At 49.1% G+C, this 25,858-nt stretch overlaps 9 protein-coding genes across 9 annotated transcripts; 5 read left to right on the forward strand and 4 right to left on the reverse strand.

Moving 5' to 3' along the window:
• Window positions 1–53: 53 nt before the first annotated feature.
• On the forward strand, window positions 54–1,802 carry N7533_002867 (carotenoid oxygenase family protein; the record flags this gene model as incomplete). The annotated part of the gene is made up of 4 exons (XM_057099517.1): window positions 54–254; window positions 310–433; window positions 488–1,089; window positions 1,215–1,802. The coding sequence occupies 4 exons, from the start codon at window positions 54–56 to the stop codon at window positions 1,800–1,802; spliced, it is 1,515 nt and encodes a 504-aa protein (XP_056964653.1).
• A 1,827-nt stretch (window positions 1,803–3,629) lies between these two features.
• On the forward strand, window positions 3,630–4,856 carry N7533_002868 (fungal specific transcription factor domain-containing protein; the record flags this gene model as incomplete). Its single annotated transcript, XM_057099518.1, has 2 exons — window positions 3,630–3,670; window positions 3,920–4,856. 2 exons carry the CDS (start codon window positions 3,630–3,632, stop codon window positions 4,854–4,856), a joined length of 978 nt encoding a protein of 325 aa, XP_056964654.1.
• A 792-nt stretch (window positions 4,857–5,648) lies between these two features.
• Window positions 5,649–6,562, reverse strand: N7533_002869 (putative cysteine dioxygenase Cdo1; the record flags this gene model as incomplete). The annotated part of the gene is made up of 4 exons (XM_057099519.1): window positions 5,649–5,782; window positions 5,837–5,894; window positions 6,148–6,219; window positions 6,299–6,562. The coding sequence occupies 4 exons, from the start codon at window positions 6,560–6,562 to the stop codon at window positions 5,649–5,651; spliced, it is 528 nt and encodes a 175-aa protein (XP_056964655.1).
• Window positions 6,563–7,182: 620 nt separating this feature from the next.
• Window positions 7,183–9,144, forward strand: N7533_002870 (GTP-binding protein RBG1; the record flags this gene model as incomplete). Its single annotated transcript, XM_057099520.1, has 10 exons — window positions 7,183–7,203; window positions 7,287–7,350; window positions 7,413–7,490; window positions 7,557–7,593; window positions 7,655–7,725; window positions 7,791–8,128; window positions 8,187–8,543; window positions 8,600–8,720; window positions 8,783–8,798; window positions 8,847–9,144. The coding sequence occupies 10 exons, from the start codon at window positions 7,183–7,185 to the stop codon at window positions 9,142–9,144; spliced, it is 1,401 nt and encodes a 466-aa protein (XP_056964656.1).
• A 6,563-nt stretch (window positions 9,145–15,707) lies between these two features.
• On the forward strand, window positions 15,708–17,379 carry N7533_002871 (uncharacterized protein; the record flags this gene model as incomplete). The annotated part of the gene is made up of 3 exons (XM_057099521.1): window positions 15,708–16,041; window positions 16,116–16,137; window positions 16,221–17,379. 3 exons carry the CDS (start codon window positions 15,708–15,710, stop codon window positions 17,377–17,379), a joined length of 1,515 nt encoding a protein of 504 aa, XP_056964657.1.
• A 1,247-nt stretch (window positions 17,380–18,626) lies between these two features.
• Window positions 18,627–19,799, reverse strand: N7533_002872 (uncharacterized protein; the record flags this gene model as incomplete). The annotated part of the gene is made up of 2 exons (XM_057099522.1): window positions 18,627–19,618; window positions 19,784–19,799. 2 exons carry the CDS (start codon window positions 19,797–19,799, stop codon window positions 18,627–18,629), a joined length of 1,008 nt encoding a protein of 335 aa, XP_056964658.1.
• A 1,217-nt stretch (window positions 19,800–21,016) lies between these two features.
• Window positions 21,017–22,450, reverse strand: N7533_002873 (PXA domain-containing protein; the record flags this gene model as incomplete). The annotated part of the gene is made up of 2 exons (XM_057099523.1): window positions 21,017–21,738; window positions 21,940–22,450. The coding sequence occupies 2 exons, from the start codon at window positions 22,448–22,450 to the stop codon at window positions 21,017–21,019; spliced, it is 1,233 nt and encodes a 410-aa protein (XP_056964659.1).
• A 287-nt stretch (window positions 22,451–22,737) lies between these two features.
• Window positions 22,738–24,144, forward strand: N7533_002874 (uridine-cytidine N-ribohydrolase; the record flags this gene model as incomplete). Its single annotated transcript, XM_057099524.1, is given in 5 exon segments — window positions 22,738–22,795; window positions 22,978–23,130; window positions 23,165–23,538; window positions 23,598–23,797; window positions 23,808–24,144. 5 exon segments carry the CDS (start codon window positions 22,738–22,740, stop codon window positions 24,142–24,144), a joined length of 1,122 nt encoding a protein of 373 aa, XP_056964660.1.
• A 240-nt stretch (window positions 24,145–24,384) lies between these two features.
• N7533_002875 (mandelate racemase/muconate lactonizing enzyme family protein) lies at window positions 24,385–25,602 on the reverse strand (the record flags this gene model as incomplete). Its single annotated transcript, XM_057099525.1, has 2 exons — window positions 24,385–25,360; window positions 25,427–25,602. 2 exons carry the CDS (start codon window positions 25,600–25,602, stop codon window positions 24,385–24,387), a joined length of 1,152 nt encoding a protein of 383 aa, XP_056964661.1.
• Between the last annotated feature and the right edge of the window lie 256 nt (window positions 25,603–25,858).

The following is a 25,858-nucleotide window of genomic DNA, read 5'->3' on the forward strand; positions in this document are numbered from 1 at the left end:
TTTTACTGGAACATCTCCACTACTGCCAGTCCTTGTTAATCAAAACATTCGTTATGGCGGTCCATTTTCGCCAGAATTATGTTAGAAACCGCTATCCCGACTTACCTCAATTCAGTGGATTTATGAAGCCATGTCGATTCGAAGGAGAAGTTCAAAACGTGGAGGTTCATGGTTCTATTCCTCCAGAAATCAATGGAACATTTTATCGAGTGATGCCCGACCCCCAATTTCCTCCGTTTATTGAGAACGATGTGGTGTGTCTAAATGATCGGGCGATATCGGTCGCATGGGTCTAATTTCAGTTATTAGTGGTTCAACGGCGATGGCTGTGTCAGCGCATTCCGAATCCACGATGGACAAGTTGACTTCAAGCAGAGATTCGTCCGAACGGAAAAGTTTGAACGAGAACGTGAGGCAAATAGAGCTCTAGTTGGTAAGTCAGCCTGTGCTCAAAATGGGTAGGATAACCTAAATCCACGATGAGAAGTTTACGGTCGAAATGTAGGCAAATACCGAAACAAATATACCGATATTGCCGATCTTAAGACTCGAACGACCGCCAATACCAACATTCTCCATTTCAATGGCAAGCTTTTGGCTTGTAAAGAGGATGGATTGCCATATGCCATGGATCCTGACACACTAGAGACACTTGGGCTTTGGGATTTCGAGGGTCAACTCGAGAGTGCCACATTCACTGCGCACCCTAAATTCGACCCGGAAACAGGCGAAATGGTTTGTTTCGGATATGAAGCGAAAGGAGACGGCACTCCTGATGTGAACTACTACACCTTTGGCAGGAATGGCAAGATAAGAGAAAATGTCTGGTTGGTGGCACCAGTAGTGGCCATGATCCATGATTTTGCCGTGACGAAGAATTATGTAGGTGTACATCTTTCGTTTCTTGTTCAATGGAATCTTCCTTTTTCAAAAACTCACAAATTGACGCAGGTAATCTTCCCACTGATCCCCCAAACCTGCTCACTAGAGCGTATGAAAGCCGGGGGTGAGCACTGGCAATGGGACCCCACGATTCCCTGCTACTTTGGAGTTCTTCCACGCCATGGCCCGAAGTCAGGCGATGTCAAGGTAAGTCTTACAATCGTATGAGCGCCAAAAGATTCAACCACTGAGATAGTGTAAACCAGTGGTTCCGGTCACGGAATGCATTTCCAGGTCATACCGCCAATGCCTACGAGAATGAGGATGGTCAGATTACCATGGATCTCCCAATGAGCGAAAAGAACGTCTTCTTTTGGTGGCCAGACAAGAACGGCAATGCTCCTGCTCCGACTGATCTCTGCAGCCAGTTGAGTCGAGTCGTATTCGACCCGCGCTCTGATAATATGGACCTGCCGGAGCCTTTGATAATTGCAAAGGAAGATGTCGAGTTCCCGCGGATTGATGATCGCTTCGCCATGATGAGACATAAATATTGTTTTATGAACGTTATGGATCACAGTCTAGAGACGAACTTTGCGGCCATTGGAGCTGTCATGGGCGGCGGCTATCCGCTTTTTAATGCGCTGGGACAACTCGACCTCGGTACTGGTGAGATGAAGAAGTACTTTGTTGGAGCCCAGTCTATGGTTCAAGAGCCAGTGTTTATTCCCCGATCGAAAGCGGCAGACGAGGGCGATGGCTACGTCATGGCCTTGGTAAATAGATACGAGACGATGTCGAGCGATCTGGTCATTTTGGATGCTAGGGCATGGGAGCTCGTTGCGGAGGTGAAATTGCCATTGCGGTTGCGGGCGGGCTTGCATGGAAATTGGGTGGACGCAAGTGACTTGGCTCGATAGCCTTGACCTTCATACCCTTTCATGGAATTATCCACTTTTGGTGCGAAATATGCAAGTGGGGTATGAATGATGCTGGCAGGTGGAAAGTCAGCATTTTAGTTAGACACTGCATATAAACTTACTACTAGTAGTAATTGCTCAATTGTGATAGGGTAGCCTTGTTGTGAATCAAAAGCAGTAACCGGATCTCGATTTTTTAATTGCTCCTCATTGCATGAAGCAGGTTGAATTCTTCAGCAACTTGAAATCGGTAGTAATGAACAAGGTCAAAAATGTTGGCCGTGACAACTACTAGTAAGCGGATGTTCGCCTTTTTCCGGATATCCGGGTCGGTTCCGTTGGCGACGTTCCATAACTTTTACTAGCAAGTCACGAGATCTGAAATGGTTGTTTGTGAGCCGCGCTAGAACCACTACCTTTCTTTCTTTCCTCGTCTCCACAATCTTTAAGTGCTCCAAAAACATCAGGGGTTTGAAATTCATGACCGGCCTACACAATCTATTGTACGGCATTTTTAAATTATCCTGGTATTTCGTTGGCAATGGAAGAGGATACCCCGACAAGAAAACGGGTACGCATCTCCATCGCATGTCAGACGTGTAGGACTCGCAAATCAAGGGTATGTGTGTTCCTATTCTTCAATATTTCAGTCTGACACGCCGAATCAGTGCGATGGGCAGCATCCTAGTTGCCAGCGATGCTTGGAGATAGGGACGAAGTGCATATATGAACAACCGGGGATCCAGAGTGTTGGGGAACAGTAGGTTGAGCCCGACAAATAATGCTGATCCCAGTCAAACTGTGTGAAATTATCTATTGACATTCACAAAGAACAGTTTCAGATTTGTTGTTGAGAATAGAAGCATTGGAAGGAAAACTCCAGGCCTTTACTGACGCTCCTCAAATTGGCGATACGCCGCTACACAGCGAGCCCACGAAAAATGACGCAGCCCAGATTTCTCGGCTCGAGACCGGAGACCATGACAATGTGGATGGAATGGGATCTATTGCACTATCAGAGAGTGTAGATACATCTACATTCCATGGTGAGAAGTTTAGACAGTATCTAAATCACATGCTTTCGATCTCTAATCAACATGATAGGACTCTCTTCCAATTTAGCATTGATCCAACGAATTTCACCTGCTCTTGCTTCCTACAGAGACCATCCAGGAATTCTTTCTACTGAGAACAGACAAATTCCAGCTACTGGCTCATTCCCCGCCCAGGCAACGCGAGGTCAAAATCGGGTGTCTCAGGATATGCTGAACGTCCCTTCATCAATTGCTTCCAAATTAGACTCACCGATATCTCTATTACCGCCACACACAGAGATAATAGCAGCTCTGAAACAATATTTTGCTACGGTGGGGTCACTTTTCCCTTGCATTGATCAAGAGACATTTTTTGCAGCATACTCAGAGCACCGTAAAGGTCAATTCAAAACTGCGCGTCGATCATGGCTTGCACTATTGATCATGATTATCTGTCATGCGAATAATACGAGAACAGCTAACTCGCCTTCCGGTCAAATTGAGAAAAGAACCGAAAGCTTGTTTCAAATTGCACTGGCATTTGCAATGCCGAGCTTGCTCTTTGAGGCGAATCTAGAAATAGGTAAAAAGCACATAGATGAGCGTCAACGGCGACTGAAGCTTTCTGACCTCGGTTATAGTGCAAATGCTTTGTCTCACGACATGCCACCTTCAAAGTCTCCCACGATCTTCTCAAGCGTGGACATTTCACAGTCTTGCAGTAAAAGCTTCCATGCAAGTAGGTTTTCATACAATTGAGTCATCTGCCAGACTACCCTTGCTTGACAGAGAAATGCGAAAACGAACTTGGCATTGGTGTGTTGTCAACGATGCGTATGTGACCCTCCCCACAAGACTTCTGGCCAACTAACATGCCATGTGTGTAGTATGCTTAGCGTTACTCTCGGTCGCCCCCCTCTCATCACCAAGTCTCTCGCGAATTTGGATATGCCACAAGACATCAGTGAAATATATCCCTCCAGAAGTTACAGCGCCGCAAAAACCGATCTATCTTCATCCTTTTTTTCCTCTATAATGTCGGTTCATCCATCTCATGGCTTTTCCTTTTACTAACCATCAAAGAACCCTATCGCGACTCACTTATGACATCCTTGGCTGGCTGTTTGAGAACAACCAAAGTCTCAAGGATAATCGTACTGTCTCTCAGTCTCTGGAGCTTTGTTTTCGCAGTTCACAAGCTCTATCCGAATGGCTTCAATCCATCCCCATGGAGCTACGCCCAGATCCCTCACTAGCCCAAGGTCAAAACCAACCTTCAACACTGCTTGCTCAACGATTTAAGACCATGTTGACCTTTCGCTACTATGGTGCCAAAATTCTGGTCCAAAGACCTATCATATCATGCTTTCTAGAATCCCAGCCAGGAAGCTTTAATGCAGACAGTGATTCTCTCCTTTTGCAAAATGCAGGAATACACTTTTTGAAGTCCTGCGTGACGACGTGTGAACAATGCGTCGTTCTCGCTCAAGTGGTTGTCAGAGAAGGCCGCGATGAAAAGGTTCTCTTAGGAGCATGGTGGATAACGTGTTATTACGGTATGGCTTTCCATGTGGCTGGGAAACAATTTTCGGGAACAACTTATAACTTAATCAATTTTACAGCATTTCAGGCCTCGCTGATGCTCGTGGCCGCCATTTTGATATTACAGAAACCCCAGTTCGCCAACGCCTTGAATGTCGATGAACAGCAGAGTATATGGCGTTCCCTGGAAATTTCGAAAAGGGTGCTTGTCTACTTGGATAACGGCAATCTCGTCATATCCCGATGTCGAGGTTTTCTCAATGCCCTTTTACAGACCCTCTCGTTTTTGCATGACTCAAGCCTAGGTGCTGGAAGAGATCGTCTAAGCCCAGAGAATGAAAACTCAGACCTTGAGGTTAGACAAAATCGCACCACGGATTTTGGGATTGATGCGCACTCGCTTGAAGAAAACCTTGACTTTGAAGCGTTTGCTAGAGAGCTACTGGACTCGGAACTGGAGCTCCTAAACGGTACCTAAAGGACATAATACGTCAAGAGATATCAGGTATCAAATGTAATTTGAATTGAAGATCACTGGTTTTAAGGTTGATATGGCGTTGTATCTCACTAATTATGTACCTCCATCACATCAAATATCATACTATTTGTCAGAATCTCAAGTTTTTGCACTACTTTCAATACTGTCGCTGTACCTTGCAACCTTGGAAGTGTCCGAACGGTTTGAATAAAATTGAGATAAATATACGAAATTTTGGGATATTTGTACAACCTGGAGCGAGTACTGGAATCTAGGCCGTTCTGAAAGGCGACGAACTTTGTAACGTCTGGCAAATGAGACCTTATTTGTGTCAGCATCAACGCAGGATAGTTAGCAAATATTTCTCTGGTGAAGTAGTAAATATAGCTAAAAATCTTATAGAAATTATAGCTTAAATCGATTATGTACAGTTTGCAGTGGCGCCCCTGGGCATCACAGGGAGGTCTACAACTGGTATTCACGGTAGGTAAAGCTCGCTTCAATTCATTCCTTGGGCGGGACCAAAGTAGCGTTACTACTAAGCGGCATAAGGGGAGAAAAAAAGGTAACTGTCTATTGCGCTAAAGACTTGAGGCTAAAAAGGAAACACTTTGTGCCGGCTCTTGGCTGCCAATGACCAGCTGTCCCCAGAAATACGATCGGAGCAGAAGATCGGGACAGAATCGGGTATCACGTAAGACTTAGATGCACAAAACAGCAGGATTTGCATTCAAATGAAAGGCGTGAGCAAATGCGAGGAGGCTTAATCGGTGAGTCGGAGGTTGTCCTTGTTTATTGATTTGCAACTTCGCTCGGGCGTTTGCCGCGAATAGAGTAAAAGTTGGACATCTTGATGTGATTTGACCTTCCGGTTTTCTCATCATAGAGACCGCAACCGTGGATCGAAGCACTGGGTGGTGTGTAAACTGTCGATTGTCAGCATTTACAACAGGAGTGATGTAGGGTCGACAAGGGCTGACGATGTAGAGAGATAGCAACATTGCCTGGGTCGGGGTTGTAGACGCGGTGGAGACCGAGCTTTTAAGAAGATATAAGTATCATGGAATGAATTCTGGAATATTCGGGTGAATTACTTTGTCGGACATGTAGGTGACTTGATTTTCATGATAGGTAGTCTGTTTGGTTACGTGGAGCGGAGACGTCTCCCCCGTCCGATTTTTGCCTCATCAGGCCAAGAATAAAGCGTCTCTTGGAGTTTGCCTTTCAGGATCTGTGAGGTAGTAGAAGATCAGATATGCAATTTCATAGTCATTGTCTGAGTGGAATATACCTTCATCACGCAGTGTGCATTAGCATGATCGTGAATCGCACTTCCCTTCCCGGGGGTCCAGACCAGAATGAGCTGGCAGTCAATGTTAGCATTTCAAACATCAGTAGACTCAAGCAGCTTGAAGGTATCGAACGTCAGTATATTCACTTACCAGATTGCTCTTGCCATTTCCCTCATCTATGAGGTTTCGCGTATACGCTCTGCTCGCGTCCCCAAGAGCGAATGAACCCCATTCTGATTCATTGGAAATATATTTCTCCATCAGTTTCTGTATCACCATCGGGTCAACATCGTCCGAATCCAGACCTGAGCTCGGCCCTAAGACGGCACTAAGGTCTCGCACAAGCTTCTCAAAAGCATTTGAGTCTAGGTCAGAGACCGTCGGTGAATCGACAGGTGTATCGAGATACGGCATATCAATATAATGAAGGTAATGAACCAGGAACCTCAGATTCAATCTGAAGGATGTCCGATCAATCGAGCCGGTCGATTAAGATGGAATGATGTCGTTATCGGAGTCAAATTGGAATCGGAGGCGGCTATAAGTACGATATCGGGCTGAAAGGAAGAACGATTTGATGTGGTCGCATGGATAGCAAATAAAATTGAACGGTGGAGAGTCTTTCACACTACTTCGCATCTCCATTCATTGATGATATGAGTAAACAACATGTAGAATGGATGGTTTGTTGTGAAGGTGCCTTCCAACCCCATTGGGATTTCAGGGATTTCAGCCTGAGGCATCAGATGTTGTGATCACGACATTCACGTGGTATATATGCCTGAAACTTCAGGCAGTATATGACATAATGGCTAAAAATCTGCCTGAGGCCCACACCCCGCCATGACTAAGACTTTTTGAGTGCCACAATTCAAAGATTGCGGTCTCCGCAAATTCATCATCGCAACAAAAAAGGCGCCTGCTCGAAACTTTCAGGGAAGCTCAAGACGAGAGATTTCCCTGCCCATATCTGACCTCGAATTGGTCCCATACACCCTTTTCCCCGACGTTTATAGTGTTTTCCAACCGCAAACATGGCGACCACAATCGACAAGGTTAGTGCGAGGTCTTTGCCGAACCCTTGAAATCAGGGCTGTCGAGGGATGAGCGGTCGCTAATGATTATTTCCATGCTATAGATCAAGGACATTGAGTCCGAGATGGCCAAGACCCAAAAGAACAAGAACACCTCCTTCCATTTGGGTACGACATACTCTTGAAACCCATCTACATTCTTCGACGGACTCGACTGACAACTTGTGAAGGACAACTGAAGGCTAAGCTCGCAAAGCTCAAGCGTGAGCTGTTGACTCCGACTGGAGGAGGTGGTGGTGGCGGTGGTGGTGAGTGCTTTCCTCTGTGGATGTCTTGCATTTTTGAACCCCATGGCTAATATAGATATTCTTCAGCCGGTTTCGATGTTGCGCGTACTGGTGTTGCAAGTGTGTAAGTTGGGTCTGCAATCTACCACTACGAAATATAACGATATGCTAATTCATTTATGCAGTGGTTTCATTGGTTTCCCCTCCGTCGGAAAGAGTACCCTCATGAGCAAGCTTACTGGACAACACTCTGAAGGTAGGTGAAAGGACTCGAAGTAGAGGAATATACTTTGGACTGACATGACTGACATTGCTTCCCAGCTGCCGCATACGAGTTCACAACACTCACGACTGTTCCCGGTCAAGTCATGTACAACGGTGCCAAGATTCAAATTCTGGATCTTCCCGGTATTATTCAGGGTGCTAAGGACGGTAAGGGTCGTGGTCGTCAGGTCATTGCTGTGGCCAAGACATGCCATCTGATCTTCATCGTTCTTGATGTGAACAAGCCTCTGGTTGATAAGCGCGTCATCGAGAACGAATTGGAGGGATTCGGTATTCGTATCAACAAGTCGCCTCCCAACATCAACTTCAAGAAGAAGGACAAGGGTGGTATCGCTATCACCAGCACCCAGCCTTTGACCAACATCAGTCAGGAGGTAAGCATATCATCACCACAACACTGTTTCAGAATGTGTTGGGCTCACACAGAAACAGGAAATCAAAGCCGTCATGAACGAGTACAAGATCTCTTCCGCCGATATTGCCATTCGTTGCGATGCCACAATCGACGATCTGATCGATGTTCTCGAGGCCAAGAGCAGAAGCTATATCCCCGTCGTGTACGCTTTGAACAAGATCGACGCCATCTCCATTGAGGAGTTGGATCTTCTATACCGTATTCCCAACGCCGTTCCCATCAGTTCGGAGCACGGCTGGAACATTGACGAGTTGCTGGCAATGATGTGGGAAAAGCTCAGCTTGAAGCGAATCTATACCAAGCCCAAGGGCAAGGCTCCCGACTACACGGCCCCTGTCGTGCTTCGGGCCACCGGCTGCACTGTGGAGGATTTCGTAAGAAAACCACAATGCCCATTATACGATGAAAGCACCATGCTAACATTCCGCAGTGTAACGCCATTCACCGCACTATCAAAGATCAGTTCAAACACGCCATTGTGTATGGCCGATCTGTCAAGCACCAGCCGCAGCGAGTTGGTCTCGCCCACGAGCTTGCTGATGAGGACATTGGTACCAAACACCGACCCCGATGCACATAACAATCTCCGATCTCAAACTGACCACATCTATAGTGTCGATTGTGAAGCGGTAAACATCCATACCGACCTCCTTGCCCGTAACAGGCTGCGTTCCGAGCGAGCAGATTCAAATTGCGCTGGGAATGTGGCCAGCGGCCTGGGGTTCGGATGCTACTACCCCTGGGATGCTGACAGGCACGGGGCTTCTGGGCCACAGATCCCCGCCAAACGCCACGGAAGGCAAGCGCAGTTGGACGGCACGAGTTGTTGTCGCACGGACAACAAAGCTCATCGAATGGGGTGGCGAGATCTCGCAGGGCTCGTGGAGGGGAAGGGAGATTGAACTTCGGGCTGTGAGCAGCAAGCCCGGACGGGCCGCGCATACAATGCTTGCTTATTGCGATGTTCGTTCCTAACCCGTGGTTTCTGCCAGGGGTTTGAGGCGTGACCCTGGCCAGCATTTTCTTTTCTTTTGCTAGGGTCCACGCCTGGTTGGTGGAGGGCCCAATGAGTATTGAGTCGGCCGCAGAGGCAACAGGGAGGGGTCGAAGTATCAAGGGCAACCTCATTTGCAATGGTCTCGGTAAGGTGTCAGGTTTGATTGATTGAGTCATGTTTTTCTTTTCTTCTCCATTTTATGCTTTGTTTCCGGCTCACTATGTACGACCTTTGGAGCGACCGGTCCATATTGTTATGACTACCCATTCTTTTTTCGTCATTGTCGAGGATTTCTTTGTCCTTACCGCCATCATGAGCAACAATCATTTCAATAGAAACAAAAGAGAACCCCAATATAAATGTTCTAGATCAAGGTCTTTATGGCGAAACAGGCCACTGTTGCATACTCTACGGCACAGGCTTTTTGACACCCACCCACCATTAACCCCCCAACTTCATCTTCCAAGGCAGTGAAGCAGCCAGTGGTGCCCCGTCCTTGCTACAGTAGAGCGACAGATGGAATAGTTGATATTTGCTTTTGCTGCCCAAATTTTCTCTTCTCCCGCCTCTTTAATATCGATCCTGCAATCATGAGTAAAGAATGACAAGCCACACTGCATCGTCGGCGACTCCCCCGACATACGGCATGCATTGAAGTGCTGCTAGAGAGCCAATAGCCAACCCGGTATATACTAGCGAACCCCCGCTTGCACCAGGACAGGCCGATATTCTTATCGGCCCCAGCTGGGACGCATAAATCAGGCACTACACGCATGCGCATACGAGGGTCAGAAGTACCGAGTTTGCTAATTCGGATTCATGATTCTGATACCAATGCCATTGCCAATTCTGATGCCGGCGATTCGGTACATATCCATTGGGTGGATGTCCGAGCTTGAAGTGCACTATTCCCGAGCGAGTAAAAGGAGCTTCCTATACGGAGTACGGAGTACGGAGTGATTGGCATTTCATCTCATCTCATCCAGCCCTCGCGAGAAAAAGCCATTGTCCGTGACCCTCCTTTTCTAGCCCTGCGCCTGCCCACTGGCAGGTGTTCCATGGAGCTCTGGTCATCCAAGCGATCCTTGCTACCTAGGTAAAGCCTAATAATCCCGAGAAGGGAAAGTAGGTTGCATGGACTTCTATTTACATATCTTGACTCGCCACCGAACTTGCTGGGCCTCCAACCTGGGGCTGGCTTGATGTGATTTCGACGAGGCTACCGAGTAAGGGGCCCCTGTCAGCAAGCCTCCGAGACTACTCTCGGAATAGTATAGTAAGTCTAGACGGGGCGATGGCCCTCATCCCTTTGGTCGATCTACCGATGCAGCAAATCCCGACTTGGTTCAGAAGGGTCGAGACGCAGTCGGTTGAGGGATTGGAGACCGGTCAAAGCTCCCCTTCTCAGACAGCGGCTCGAAGGCAATTATGGTGTGCATGCGTACGTACATCGCGGATGGGAAGGTAAAAGGAGCGGAGGGGGGGCCACTTCGACCCGGTGCACTGACCGGTGCTAAATTATTCAGGAGATAGATCACTTCAAAGATTTAGAAAAATTGTGGGAAGCTCCATATTCGGAGGCATGCGTATACCCGTCATAGCTTAGAGAGGGACTAGGGGCTAATGGCTGAGAATTCCGATGAGAGAATGTTGGGATCCGATAGGGTCACTTTTGTGTAGAAAAGAGGGGATGAAGTGGAGAGAGGAGAGAAGGAACATCGAAATTGGATCTGTCAGGCCCTTCGCACGTTGTACCGCTGCTGTGTGTGTCCCTGCTTTTTCTGCCCAGCTTTGACTCGCTACCAAAATTTGGATCGACCTGTCAAAAGTACTGGGCTCGAGCTTTACACGCCTCTTTCCGGCCTCTGTTTTCCTTTTTTTTATCTGCTGCTGAAGGATCTGCGCACGACGGGATTGACATGTTGCGATCTGTGCAAAAAAGGGTAAAATGGACGAGCGAACAGACCCATTTCGTACGAAATGAATCCATGGGTTTGTGTATGGAGTATTTTATAGTTGAAGTAAACAATAATCCACAAACATACATACAAGAGGGTCTAGCATAGAAGCCGGTTCCTTCGAATCCATGGTTGAAGAAGAGGGGAAACAAGCGGTGAAAAGTCGGTTCTGTTAGCGATTTAGCGATCGTATTGAGAAGGATTTTTGTCGTGGTGAGACCGGGGGTTATGTGTAAATTATCTGATCAGCTCCACTTCAGTTCAGCCATGCTCACAAGTAATGCAGTATACATAGTTTCTAAACGATTTACCATAGATACAGATAGGATGATTGAACAAGTTCCTCGCATCACAAGGGAACCGCAGCGGAGTCTCGCGGAGACCAAGTGGAGCAACGCCCACAAATCGCCGATCTCGATAGCCCAGGCCTCGGGGGCACGATCTGGTCCGTCCGCAGGTGGGAGATCGGCAGGATGGACTCCTGCAGACCAAGTTGAATTCGCTAACAAGCCCTAGTACATGTAAGTACCCCCGATACCCGAGACGATACCCTAGGGCTCCCCACCAAATGCTTTCTGTCCGGTGGTATACGGGAGTACAACCCACTTGAAGGTATGTACATTCCTGTACTCTACTGTACTCTATACACATTAGTTACATCTTACCTGTGGTCTATCAGGTGACTGTTCTGACACCGATCCCTTCTCATGGTCTCGTTGCATTGCATTGCAGTAGTAGCTCTCCCCCAGGCACCGCGCCTGCATCTACAGTAGGTCATGATTTTGGACCATGACCAGGATAGCTGGCTAGCCTTTGATCTTCTCCAAGTAGACTTTCTCCAAAAAGGCAGCTCCTACTGCCGCATTATGTCATGGCAGACAGCCCATCACTGAATAGCTAGTAAGGCTAGGTTCATCCTTCGGTCTCCACTCGATCGACAGAGCGCGGTCCGGACGAGGTGCATTCGAACCATCCTTGTCCGAGTACCTCCAGAAATGGGCGTGCGCTGCCGTTGAGAGATCATGCCGATCGGTACCTGACTCGAACCTGAGCATCCACTCACCCTAACCCTCTGCTAATGCGCTTGTGTTCCCTCACAGGCTCGCACAACGCGGTCAAAGAGATTCTCAGTGGGAACCGCCGAAGAAGCAACTATTGGTGTCTCTGCCCGTCCATAGGATGCCGGCAATTTCGATCCTGACCAGTCTAGACTTCTTTCTTCTTCTGCTCCGAGGTGAGACCCAGTCGCATTGTGGACGAAAGCCACCCCCTCATGGCTTACCCTAATCCTTCCCGTCAAGACTGGATAGAGACTGGTGAGATCATCCGAGATTTCTCCTCCTCTCTACTGGGAAATGGCGTCAGCCCACGCTCCGCTGATCTGATGCGATTGCATTCCCGACCAGCACTTCTCCTAGACAGGAAGTGATTCGCGGTGGATTTGGCTCTTTGCCCTCTCCCCTCCTCCATTCCACCCGTTCGCCTTTATTTTCCCTTCGATAATCCTCGTTTCTGACTGGCGCAAACTAGTCAGACAGCATTATTTATATATTTCTTTTTTTTTTCCTTCTCTTTTTTTGAAAATAAAAAACTCAGACGGCAGCACGCATGGTGATTGGTGTCATTGTCGAATCATTCATTACCCTGGCGTTGCTGGGGATTCGCAAACTCCCCTGGCCGTCAAACTTGAGATATTACAAAATTTGTCAGACCTCTTCTTCTATTGTCGACTAGACATGGCCATCCCCATGATCTTCCGATAAAATTTGTTCGAGAATATAGAGGGGGAAAAAGAAACGACCAGGCCGATTTGACATTGGCATTGCCTCGTGGTGAGGTCGAACAAGCGGGGAGCATAATGTTCTTTTTTTTTCCTTTTCGCTCGTGCCGTGGGAGATATGCAACCTAGACCACAGCCAAATGATTAATCTTAATCCCCATCAATATGAGGACTTCTATGGCAAGGGCTCCGGAGTACTACCGACGGTTTGAGCATCCATACATACAGGTAATTGTACATACTGTACAGACCGATTTACGGCAGATACCGCACTCCATACCTTTACCCTCATCTCCAACCCTCTCTCCCTCTTTCGCTTTCGCTCTCTCCACATCGTTCCATGGGACGCCTTGGGAAGCATCCGTGCAGATTTGCGAGACCGTTCTTTGACAGTCTTGTTTACTGAAGGTTTCCGGGCCGGGGAGGACCGTTGTGGGTCGCGGGTGGAGCAGAAGCAGAAAATGAGGGCTGAGCAGTTAGCGCCCAAACACAATTCGCATCATGGAGTTCCTCCTCCCGGTCTAAGCCCCCCTCCCCGCTCTGCCCTGTGATAGGGCAGATAAATCCAACCTAGTTCGGCCCTTGTATCGATTCTGTATTGATCACAGGCAAATGGAGGCGGGGGATTCGCTCATATGGAGAGGATCCATGCTGCTCCTCATTTGCCTATTAGCCGTGTCATCTTTCTAGGATTTCTGATGCGTTCGGATCCTGGCAGAAAACGAGGGTGATCGGCACTGTCCTTCAGAGATCCCTCATACTGTATTCGGCAATAGTCCCTGGACTGGGCAAAAGAAAAGGGATTTATTTGCTCGTGGGATGTGCCCCAACCCCCCCAACCCACACCCTCCCATCTTCCCATCTTCCCATTCCGTGGCCAGTCTGACTTTCGAGGGATCTCCAGTCATGAACGAGATCGTGCTTTTACAAATTTCATTCGCACTCCCTCTTAACCTTCGACTCCGTTTATTCTTGAGGTCCTTCACTACACTTTCTTGCTTGGGGCACCGTGCCCTCGCCAAAGACATCACGCGGAGTGGGCCAGAACCTATGATTCTAAGAGATAGTCTCTCCATCGAGGTCATGACATGACTCTTGGGCCACTTCTATTACAACCGTTGAGCTCCTTCCGCAAAGTGGGCGGGATGAAACGATAGTCGGCACCGCCGCAATCGCCTTGTCCACACCCACACTGGTCCACACTGATCGTCCTAGCCTGCGCTATGTGTATGCAGCGGATGTCATGCGGCCTTTAGGTTCAGCGGTTTATCGATCCGCTTCCCGGCCCCCAGCAAATCATCACGGATATCTGCCCGTCGAGTGAACCTCGTCTGCTCCCCGCGGATGATCTACTGTTGCTCCGATGGTCCGATTAGCCCCATGGCTTCGAGGTGCAATTTGGTGAAACGAGGCTTCCTCCACCGACAACGGCCATTCATGGTCATAGATTGAGCATGAGGCAGGTTGTCCAATTTTGTAGACCTCGAGGGATGGTCGAATACACGACGCCTCCAGGAGGCCCGGCCCCAGGTGGTTCCAAGGAACCTCGCAACGCAGAGAGGGTCCTATATATTACAAGTAGATACGAGGGAAAAATTCGTATTCCATTCAAAGCATAGATTGGGTATCAAGCATGTCATAGCAATATACTCCATACTCAAGCAGATCCCGGCCGAGTTCGGAAAGCGAGGGGGGTGGGAGGGAATCAACATCAAGCGAAGCCAGCCAAAAAAAAAGAAATTATAAAATAAGAAATATCCCGGGCACACCTTAGGTACGGAGCAGAATATCCCTCAGAGAGACACTTCCCGCATTTACTCTCTATGTAGTATAGAACAACCTTTCTGTTCTTTGACAATACCTTTCCATGTAATACACAAACGGGACTACCGATTGGGCCGAACGGACCTGAGGAGATGCAACCCCTGCGCAGCCAATATATCTCACTCTGGACCAACCAGGCGCCGTTTCTTTCTCCGTTTGACAGGGGTGGCTTTTTTTTGCCAAAAAATCTTGCTGGAATATTATGATTTCTCGAAATTAAAATCAAAAAATAAAATAAAATAAAAGATTTTTAGGTCCCATTCGGACCAGCCTTTTCTTTGCACCGTGACCAATCACACTTGGGATCGGCTGGATTCCTCTCGGCGCAACAAGGTTATCACTTCTCTCCGGGCTGTCCCCTTCTCGTGCCAGTTGCAATGGAGATCCAACTGGTTCTGTCAATCCACGCGGTTTTTTAGGATCTGCGCTCTTAGTAGCCCTGATTTTCCTTTTAACTCCGTCCATTGCCTTACCCGCATTTCGCACCTTCTCCTCTCCTTTACCTCTTGCATATCTGTATACCTTTAGGTACAGCCCCGACAAGTTCTTTCCTCTGGTATCTGGGATAGTTTCTCGTTGGCTCCGCCTCGCTAATCGAGTCCCTCTTCCCCTCGCTTGTGGAATCTGTTTGCAGTTGGGGAAATTTATCACACACCGCTACCGATCAATCTATACAACTCGTGGTCGTGTGGTGCGGAACATGCATAGTCCCTCATTGTCTCACCTCTAGATTGTCGCATTATTTCCATCCCCGGGGAAAGTGCATTGTTTCTCTTTCCTCCTAGGAGTATTTATTGTCTCTTTTTTCCGAACTGAGCCTATCAGATCTGGGGCAAACCCCCTCCAAATCCACATATCGTCGCCATGGAGGATTCAACTGCAATGGAGACAGAATCTCACCACGCCCCGGACCGCGAATTTACACATTCACCCTGGGTGGAACTGGGTACTTTTACTTCCCCCCCAGCACTCACCACCGATGCCTGAATACAGTGGCTTTGACTATGGTCACTCGACGATGATGGGTGTTGATTCGTACGGCATGTCAATCCCGCCACCCTATGCTTCGCTGCCGCTACCCTTGCCCTCGCATCACTGGCCCAGCATGATGACTCCACCGACACCTTTCCAAGAAAACGGCTTGCCTCCAGTCCCAGCTCCAACTTCTGTTTCACCCTCGGCTCCCGCGCCTCCGGGTCGCAAGTCCTCAACGAGTAGTACAACGCCGCGCAGAACCCTGACCGACGATGATCGTCGCCGAATGTGCTTATATCACGAGCAAAATAAAACTGCTAAACAAACCGATATTGGAGGTAAGATTGTTATTCCCTGATTCGACCACTTGAGTCTGTGGAAGTGGAGCTAGGGCTAACTAGATCGTGCGCAGCAATGTTTGGTGTGGAGAGAAGGTAAATCGAATGCTAGTCTGGTCGCGTGATCAGATCTTTCTAGTTCGCAGAAATAGCTGCTCACATACTCTTTTCTAATATAGTACCGTTTCCAAGGTCTTGCGCCAGAAAGAAAAGTATCTCAGCCTCGATGATGGTCATCGCTCACCCATCAAGCGAGCGAAGGGTAGAATCCCTGATATTGAGAAAGCCCTATCCAACTGGGCCAGAAACTACCAGCGCCAAGGTTTCTCTTTAAGCGATGAAATGATCAAAGAAAAGGCCCACTTCTTCGCGGTCACTTGTGGATGCCCAGAAGGTAAAGAAAGAGTGATTACCAAGGCCTGGCTGGAGAAATTCAAGCAAAAGAACAGCCTGATGGGTGCAAAGGCCCGAAAGGGAGTTCGCAGCGGCTCCAACAGCCCCAGTCGTATCAATACCGACTCAACGGGCGAGTCCCCTCTTAACAGTCCCACTGGCCATTCACCATTGTCTGCAACTGGATTTGGATCGCCCCTGTCGCCAACTCATAGCCTAGATGGCGTGAAGCGGGAGCCGATCGATGGATTGCCTGAACTGTCCGGTGGCTATCAACATGGTCACTCCCAAAGCACCACCTCATTGGACACAACCTCTACAGGAATGACCAGCCCGTCGTCGACATTGATTTCCGACAGCCCGTTTACTCCAACAAGCCAATCTCGTCTTCCATCATCAGCTGGGATCCAATCCCGACCACGCAGTCAGACATTCCCGCTCGCCCCCATCGATCCAACTTTGTTGACAGCAGACGAGTCTATGGATCAACAATGCAGCAAATCCGACTCCCGGCAACAGCTATCGGTGGCTATTCTCGAGTCACCTTTGGAATTGGGTGATGAGGAAGGCCAAGCCACTGTCAAAGGCGCCAATCCTAGTAAGATTGTCAAGCGCAACCGCAGCAACCCGGAGATCAAGACCAAGTCGATGCAACCCCCATCTTCGCTCCCAACCCCCAAGTCTACTGGCGTATCACCGATCAGTGCCCCTGGTTCTCCGACTCAAGATGAAGCACGGCAGGCCTTGGAACTCGTCATGAACTATTTCCAACATCAACCTGCCGGTCTTCAGGCACAGGAATATGTCACTATCGGAAAGCTCATGGAGCGCCTTGAGCTTGCTAAGGCTCAATACAACCCTCTCATTGGTGGGCTGGCAAGGATCGATGAACATGAGGATTCGCCTCGCATCACCAAGAAGCGGAGTATCCACAATCTCGCATGAGTGTCGCTTTTCAACTCATATGCCTCAGGCTGTTCCCGCCAATCCTATTCAAACCCTTCACTCTTCCTTTCAACCTACCTAGGTATCGCATTTCTATTCTCTTTACCACCTGCATATTTGGCTTCAGTGATTCCCCCACCCATCTTGTTATTTGGTTTATTTTGGGCGGCTTGTTATTCTTCATTTACTCCGGCTCGACGATTCTACCACGCTTTCTATTTACTGTTTCTCTGTCACATTTCATTTTGCATTCTCAACTGTACGAACCAAACACGCCCTTTTTTTTTTATATGCCGACTCGCGTTGGCGAAAGGAACAAAACTTGTCAACCAACAGATATACACATACCAGAGGGCAACCTCGCATGCTTTGAAATGGGGTTTTTATTTGATTCGGCGCTGCAATTGTTCTCTCTTTCTTTTTACCCCTGACATCTTACGCTCCCCGGGCTAGCAACCTCATGGCGACCGAGATTGTTTATGATTATTCTTGGATTTGGAAGCGGAGGAGATCGGGTTCCTGTTCATCGGATCGCTATCGAGCTTGACCTTAACTTGTTCGGTTTTCTATCTCGTTTTGGTTTATATTCCTCTCATGTTTGACGCCTTTTTTTGCCCCGTTTCTAACACTCTCGCTCACTCATACCCATACCCACTCACCCCGATTGCCGCTGTTTTTATTATATCCCTCCCACTTTATCTTTGACATACCACTTTTCTTACACTCTTTTATTACTTGTCTTTTTCCTCGGACTATGAGTCTTTGTTATAATTCTCTTTAAACTGGGCCGCTCGCGCGGAAAGAACATAATATGCTGGGATCCTGTACGAATCCAGCCGGTCATCCACTGTCAGATTAATCCCGTCTTTTTTTTTTCACCTTCTCTACTCTTTGATTCCTTCTACTATCATCCTATCTCTTTTCGAATTTCCGGGCATTTGCCGGCAGAACGTTGAGTGTTCACTGGCATTTTGTTCATGATTTGATATACTATTTAGTCCTAGTATTACTACACGATACCCCCAGCCCCTGAATGCAGTGCTACTTGTTTCTCTACAGCTAAACGCGTATCCATCTCGTACTAGGTACTAGTACCTAGAAGGTCAACCAGGAGTAGCAGCGAACTATGTAGGCAGTGTTCCAAAAAGGGTTTGGGTAGATATTAGATTAGTTCGCCCTTCATTAAAGTGTATTCACAAGGTTCCGCGTAATGCAGGAACACTCAAATTCTAGATATGGAGTCGAACTTAGAACCCGCCAGAAATGGGTGTCACCCCCCGATCCTCCATGAGGTCTAGAATACTGCGTTCCGTCAGCTCCGGGAGAACCTTAGACAAGACTGTCTCGATAATCGAATAGATCAAGTGCTTGTTACAGTACTCGTCGGCGAAAAGATCCAGCAGATCATCCTCGATAGTCTCCAGAAGATACAACTCTTCCAAATCAACACTATCTTGTTCGCCATCTCGTTCGTCAACATACAACCGCTCGGTCCCAGTCTTGCCACCACTCATACTCGAGCCTGAAGGCGTGGAGTTTGACTGGGGCAACTGTGACGTCGAGCTGGCTCCCTGAAACGATCGGGGCTGGACCCCACATTTCTCCTCATCTCGTGATGTGGGTGGAGACGGTCTAATGCTGGTGAGGGAGGACAAGCTACCACTGGCGGTGCTGCAGGAACGATCACTGCTAGAGGGAGTCGGAGCGGCGAAAAAGGTTCGTGCGACATTGCGCGGGATCACGGCGAGGAGACTAGCTGCACATCGCCGCTTGATAGCGGCGATCTCCGGATTAGGGCGTGCTAGGTCTTGCTTTTTCTCCGATCCCGTCATTGGCGTCCCGCTGGCAGGAACTTTGATCGTATTGACTGCCGAGAGAGATACTGTCGGGGTAATTGCTATTCCCGGCCCTGGGGATGATGTTCGCGGCGCGTGAGTACTGCCGCCAACACCGTTGCTGTTGCTTTCATTATTGCTGCTACTTTCGTGATCAACTTGGGTAGTCGCCGTGCCTTTTCCTACTTCTAGGATGGGCGCCGAGGAGGATTTTGGGGTCGCGAGGGCTTTGCCTCCAACCGACGATTGCACGGACACCTGCGGAGTCGGAGCGGGCGCTTCAATATTCACAGAGGGCACACCCAGTGATTGCGGCCGGGCATTGGCTGGGAAGAGAGCCGTCCTTGTTGCGAGGAGAAGGTTGGGCAACAAAGTGGGGGTCAGGACGTGCTCCTCAATGGTTTCTCGGAGAAATCTGTGGAGTCAGTAAACGATCTCTCCAAAAAGAAAAAAAAACACAAATATCACATATGACATCGGAAGAGCCGAGTAGCGAGTGCGAGCAAAACCAGAAACAAAATTCAAATGGAGATGAAAACCCCTCGCGGCGACGGTGGAGTGCCGGCAACGTTGAAGTAGCGTCATGCGGTCGGGGTGTGTTTCTTCCCGTTTTGTTTGCCAACTGCGAAGAAGAGCTTCATCCCTCCCGCCATTTTAGGGCGATTGAGAAGTGGGGGAGGCGGAGCCCGATCGGCCCCGGTGTGGAAGACGAGGAGCTTGGGCCAATCTTGCTGCAACAGGGGTGTCAATGCTCCACGAACCAGGGCCCTCAAGAAGTGGTAAAAAAGTGAGGCGGGCTTTGCTGGTCGTTTCCTCTTTCCCCTGTTTCTTTCGCAGTTCCTATCTCCGATGCAGACGCAGACGCAGATGCAGAAGCTCTCCGAAAGCGGATGGTCATCCCAGCAAGCCGTACCTGGCGCACAAGGCGGGCATATGCGCCAACCTCGGTCGCAATGCAGATTCGAAATCCCGTCCGCGACGAATTTCGCTGATTGGATGCCTGACGGGAAAATCACTAGCCTCGGCCAAGAAGTCTTTCTTCATGCAGGTGCCCAAAGAGGGATGGGTCATCCATCGCCGCAGGGGATCGGCATCAGGCGATTTCGATTCCCCTCCTCTTCTGCTATGCTCAGAAGTTGAACGTGGTTCGGCAGGCAAAAAACTCTGTTTTCCCATGCTTTGCTTTTTCCAGTGGGCTGCATTTCATTTCCCTCCTAGCAGCATGGCTGAGTCGAGATCGAATCGGATCCCGAGAAAAAGAAATCCTGGCTTGGCCGTGCCAGAGAGTGACTCCCATAACAATCCACTTTCCACCCTTCACACCCCCAGTCTTCGCGACATGACGAAGAATAGGGAAGAAAGGGAACGCGGCACGGAAAGGGCCGGGCCCCGGCGTTATCACACCGAGAGCAAAAAAATGAGACGCAGGAGGGAAGAGGATCCCTGTTCGCAAATCACCCTCGCTCGGACCAGGTTGAGGCAGCCAATCTGATCTCGGATTCGCCGGTTTTGTATGACCGTAACGACGGTACCGCCAGTCAGACACACCGTAAGGTGACCGTACCAGTTGTAATAATGGTAATCAGATCAAGTGATCGATGCAGTATGCGAGCAAGACGCTTCGCCATCCCACCATGACTCGCACAGGGTGACACTTCACTCTCGTAGATCGCAGTTCGGAGATCGCACCGTTGCTCCTCCTGGGTTCATGCGGTGTTGGGAGGCCCGAGCCATAAGGGGCGTACACAAGGGCAAGACAAATATCTGGGCTTATACAAACATAATAGAAATGAGATATAGACTTACCTATCAAGGACACTGTCTGTGTCACCGAGCCTACCTGGCCCCGCGAGAATGATATTTTGAGCGAGTGCGAATAATCCGGTCAGCCATGGCATCCTTTCGGAAATGCCAAGTAGCTGTGATGCCATGGAAGACATTCGGTAGTCGAGAACTGGGCGCTTATCCGCCACGCCGTCTGACGACGACTCGATCCCCTCCTTCTGGGCCTCTGGCGTTGCAGCGGGAACTGAAACACTGGCTCCGTGCGAGGCCCCCGGTCCGGGAGAGGATGCGACGCGGAAGAGACCCGTCGCAATGAAACGCAAGGCAACGTAACCAAGGTATATGCCCTGAAGGATGTTCCATATCCAGGATGTAATTGGCGACTGGGTGGGAGGTTGGGACGCCCCTGAATCTTCATGGAGTAGGCCAAACTGCTCCAGTCGACTACTCGTAGTTTTTCCCGATGAACTGGAATCCTGTCCGTTCCCGCGGTGCTGAGCTATAGTGAGCAATTTGGTGGTCGTTTCCCAGATAAATATTCCTTCGCAGATACGACCAGCGACTTCCTTTCCCAATATAAGATCGGCCAGCACATCGCCCACTAGGGTGCGGAGGCTGCTATTCTCGAGGTCCTCTGTAGGCAATAGTACTGCCAGTATGCCGTTGGCTAAGAGCCGCCGGTAGATACATTCATTCTCGTTTTGCTCGCCTAGGGTATCTGGGTCTGTCGGGTCCGGGACTGGAGACAGACCAGGATGAGGATTCAATTGATGGTAGAGGAGACGATGTGACGTTGAAAGCCCCGAAAGATGCGACTGTTGCCTTGCCTGTCTGTAAGCTAGATATCATCCCACAGGTTAGCATTTGTGTTCATCCCAGCTAGTAGTAGAAACTTCCAGAATAGAAACATTTCAAGATATTCAAAACACGGGTGTCTCACAACGTATATGTGCTTCCACTAGCACCGGGATGTCATCCAAAACTAGCTGTGCAACATCGATCTGGCGTATTCTCTGTTCCAGGGCGCGGGTACAGTGTGCCACAACCTGTAAGACCTCATTGACAAGTGCCTGGTCAGGGGTGATCTTTGAGTACCATGAGTACAGAAACTCTCTTATTATAATAGCGATTATGGCGTATAGCTGACGGTCAACGTCATTGGAGCTCGTGAGGGGAGGTAGTAGGTCTTCTGGAGGCGGTGGAGAGGATGCGCCGTGGTTGCTCGTCTGCGGGCATAGCACGCGTCGAATCAAGGCAAGAGTAGCTTTTTCGCTGGTCGCATCAACCGGATCATCTCTAGCAGAAGACTTTTGTGTTCGCAGTCGAGATGAGGGTCTTGCGAGGGGGGGCTGGCTTGTCAAGGGCAACGCAGTCGATCTGGAGCTGGAAGTGGTCGGACCAGCCTTAAGATGGGAAACTGGCTGCAGACCAAGGCGCGGATAGTCTGCCATATCATTTCAGGGCACCGTGTCTCTCTTGGAACCAGTTCCTTTCAGATGAGAAGACAACGTGCAAGGGCGTCAACCCTTTTGGAAAGCACCGATGTGTCGGCGTTGTTGTCACCGCGAAGTTGGAGAGGATGAGCTGGCTGCCCGATCGGGGAGTTAGGGCTTAGGGTCCAAAAGATAAGGTCCTTATCGCAGTGCGGGGATTGCTCCGCCGCTGACGGATGCGCCGCTTGGACAATGAAACACCGAAGATACTCCCTCTACTCTTTCAAGTCATTTGGAGATTCAATATGACAATCGATTCTGGCGCAGATATGCGAACTCCAGTGTGGCTGGACTGCGATCCCGGTAGGCTATATTCTATATTCGCTGTATTCCAGATGGGATGACTAGACCAGGAACGGAGACTGACTCATGGAAGGACACGATGTAAACATTTTAATCCCCTTGATCCCTGCGCCTTGACTGACTGGAATAGGATGCCTTTGCGATATTACTTGCTGCGCACCATCCTTCATTGAATCTTCTAGGCATTACTACCATCCATGGAAATGCGTCACTAGAAAACACCACCTACAATGCAGGAAGTATATTGGAAGCAATTGGACGGCCGGAGATCCCGGTCTATCCTGGATGCCGCAAGCCATTTTCTCGACCTGCCCTACATGCTCCTGATATTCACGGTAAGACGGATTTCTTTTTAAGAAGTTCTGCCAGCACAAGCCTTGGAGGCAGATGGTACTTATTATGATGCTGATCAAGCCTCGTCAACAGGAGAGTCCGGTCTCGATGGGACGGATCTTTTGCCAAAGCCATCACAACCACCAATCATCGATCAGAATCCAATTCTGGCAATGCGAAATGCGCTTCTTGCCCAACCCAAAGGTACTCCGTGGGTTGTTGCAACGGGAACTCTGACCAACGTGGCTTTATTGTTAGCAACATTCCCCGAAGTGGCAGAACATATACAAGGTCTTAGCATCATGGGTGGTGCTATTGGCGAAGGATTCACAGAAGCCCCCATGAGTAAATTGCCAGGGGAAAAGTCTCGCATCGGGAATGTGACCCCGTGGGCCGAGTTCAATATATACGTGAGTACAGTCTTTAGCAAAAATGAAGCATTTCTACCTAACACACCTGCGCTATCTAGTGCGACCCTGAGTCTGCCGAATCAATTTTCAGCAACCCCATCGTTGCCTCAAAGACATCAATTGCCAGCCTGGACTTGACACACCAGGTCTTGGCTTCGCATGAAGTACAAATGCGCATTTTGCATGGGTCCAGTGACTCGAAGCCCCCGACCGTCATTAGACAGATATTTCATGATCTACTTCTCTTCTTTGCTTCGACGTACGAAAAGGTCTTCGGTCTGGCCACGGGACCTCCGCTTCATGACCCCCCTCGCAGTCGCTTTTATTCTGTCGAACTTGAACCCTGCCTTTGCCACGAGCCACCCCGATCAGGTACTCAGGTTTGATGACAGGAGGGGTGAGCGATTCGACATTAAGATCGTCACAGATGGTGAGCATGGCAAGGATGTGTCTGTGACTGGACAATTGGGGCGATCTATTGCCACGCCTGCCTTGACTGGATCCGGAGTTGCCATTCCAAGAGGTGTTGATCTTGATGCGTTTTGGCAAATGATCCTCCAATGTGTACAGCTGGCAGATGACTGCAATACCGCACGGCAGTCATGAAGTGCTTTTTCCAGGTTGTAGTTGGTTTGTCTTGATATTTAGAAGCCATCTCATCTAGAACTAGATAGTATTTAGACTATTTTCCAATCCAAGAACTTGATACAGTCCAAATTTGATAAAAACTTAAATGTTTGTCGCTTTCAGGAATTGTATACAATGAAGTAATTGGATTCGGGCTGTATCCTTTCTATCTCGCTAGTATGCAATTTGCGTTTCATGAACCATTGACAGTCTCAATGTCTACCACTCCCGAATAGACCCATCAGGCCCAAAGAACTCTTTAGGCTGCCAGGGCTCTGTATTCTGGGCCACCTTTCGCACAACCTCCTCATCAATCTCAATACCAATGCCGGGAGCGGTCAACGCATCGACATAGCCATCCTTCACATCAAAGACCTTGGGATCCTTCACATAGCTCGAGATGTCATACTCACCAGCCTCTGTGTTGTAGTGAATACCGACGCTCATCTCCTGAATAACGAAATTGGGAATCGAAAGGTCGACCTGCATACAAGCAGCCAGAGCAATGGGTCCCAGAGGACAATGAGGCGCAATCGCAACATCATAGGTCTCTGCCATAGAAGCGATGCGTCGAAGCTCCGAAATACCACCACAATGGCTAATATCGGGCTGCAGAATATCGACACTGCCATCCTCCAAGAACCGTTTTACGTCCCACCGACTGAAGAGTCGCTCCCCGAGCGCAATCGGACAGGACACCTGATCAGACAACTGCTTAATTGCCTCTGGGTGTTCTGAGAGAAGAGGCTCTTCCAAGAAAAGAGGACGATGTGGCTCCAGTGCCTTGGCTAGCTGCTTAGCCATGGGCTTGTGAAGACGGCCATGGAAATCTAGTGCCGCGTCTAAGCCAATAGCCTTGATTGCTTTCAGACGCTCGACACTGGAGTCAAGAACGCTTGGAGAATCAAGCCAATTGACATCCTCAGTGGCATTCATCTTGATTGCTTTGAAGCCCTGCGCAAGGCGAGCTTTTCCGGCAGCTGTCACATCCGAAGGACGATCACCGCCAATCCAGGCATATACAGACAGCTTGTTGCGAACCTTCCCTCCGAGTAGCTGATAGACGGGAACGCCAAGTCGGCGGCCCTTCAGGTCCCAGAGAGCAATGTCGATTCCAGAGATCGCGGACATGAAAACGGGACCACCGCGGTAGAATCCTAGACGCCACGCCATCTGCCAGATATGTTCAATATCGCTGAAAGAATAGACATCGATTAGGTTTGTTTTCTTTTGCGGAAGGATGTATGGAAGTGAGACTTACTCCGCCTCGTAACCCACGAAGCGTTTGCACAAGGCATTAAGAGTGCCCTCCACAGCCTCGGTGTGGCCTTCAAGGGTGCTTTCACCCCAACCATATTGACCCTCCTCATCGGTGACCTTGACAAATAGCCATCGAGGTAAGACTCGGAAGTATTCAATAGACTTGATCTTGACCATTGTGTTGGAAGGATTGTAGAGAGTTGGGTGGCCGATGTAGATTTGCAGTAGGTAAATGGGGTGTGAAGTAAGAAAAGAAAAACACAGCAGCTTGAAGAGGGGCATAAAAGCTGGAATTTTAGTCGGAGTTGCTCCGGAAATGTCGATGCCCTGCCGAAGCAAGTGGCTCCCTCAGGTCGGCTTCGAATGTCACGGCCCCCGCAAAATTCAGGGTCTCGGAGTGGGCCCCGACCCCGGAGTCTAGTTACCTCAATTC

The sequence above is a fragment of the Penicillium manginii genome (assembly GCF_028828005.1).
Source record: "Penicillium manginii strain IBT 31320 chromosome Unknown utg000002l:1.0-5564898.0:1.0-5567710.0, whole genome shotgun sequence".
NCBI classification, from domain to species: Eukaryota; Fungi; Ascomycota; class Eurotiomycetes; order Eurotiales; family Aspergillaceae; genus Penicillium; species Penicillium manginii.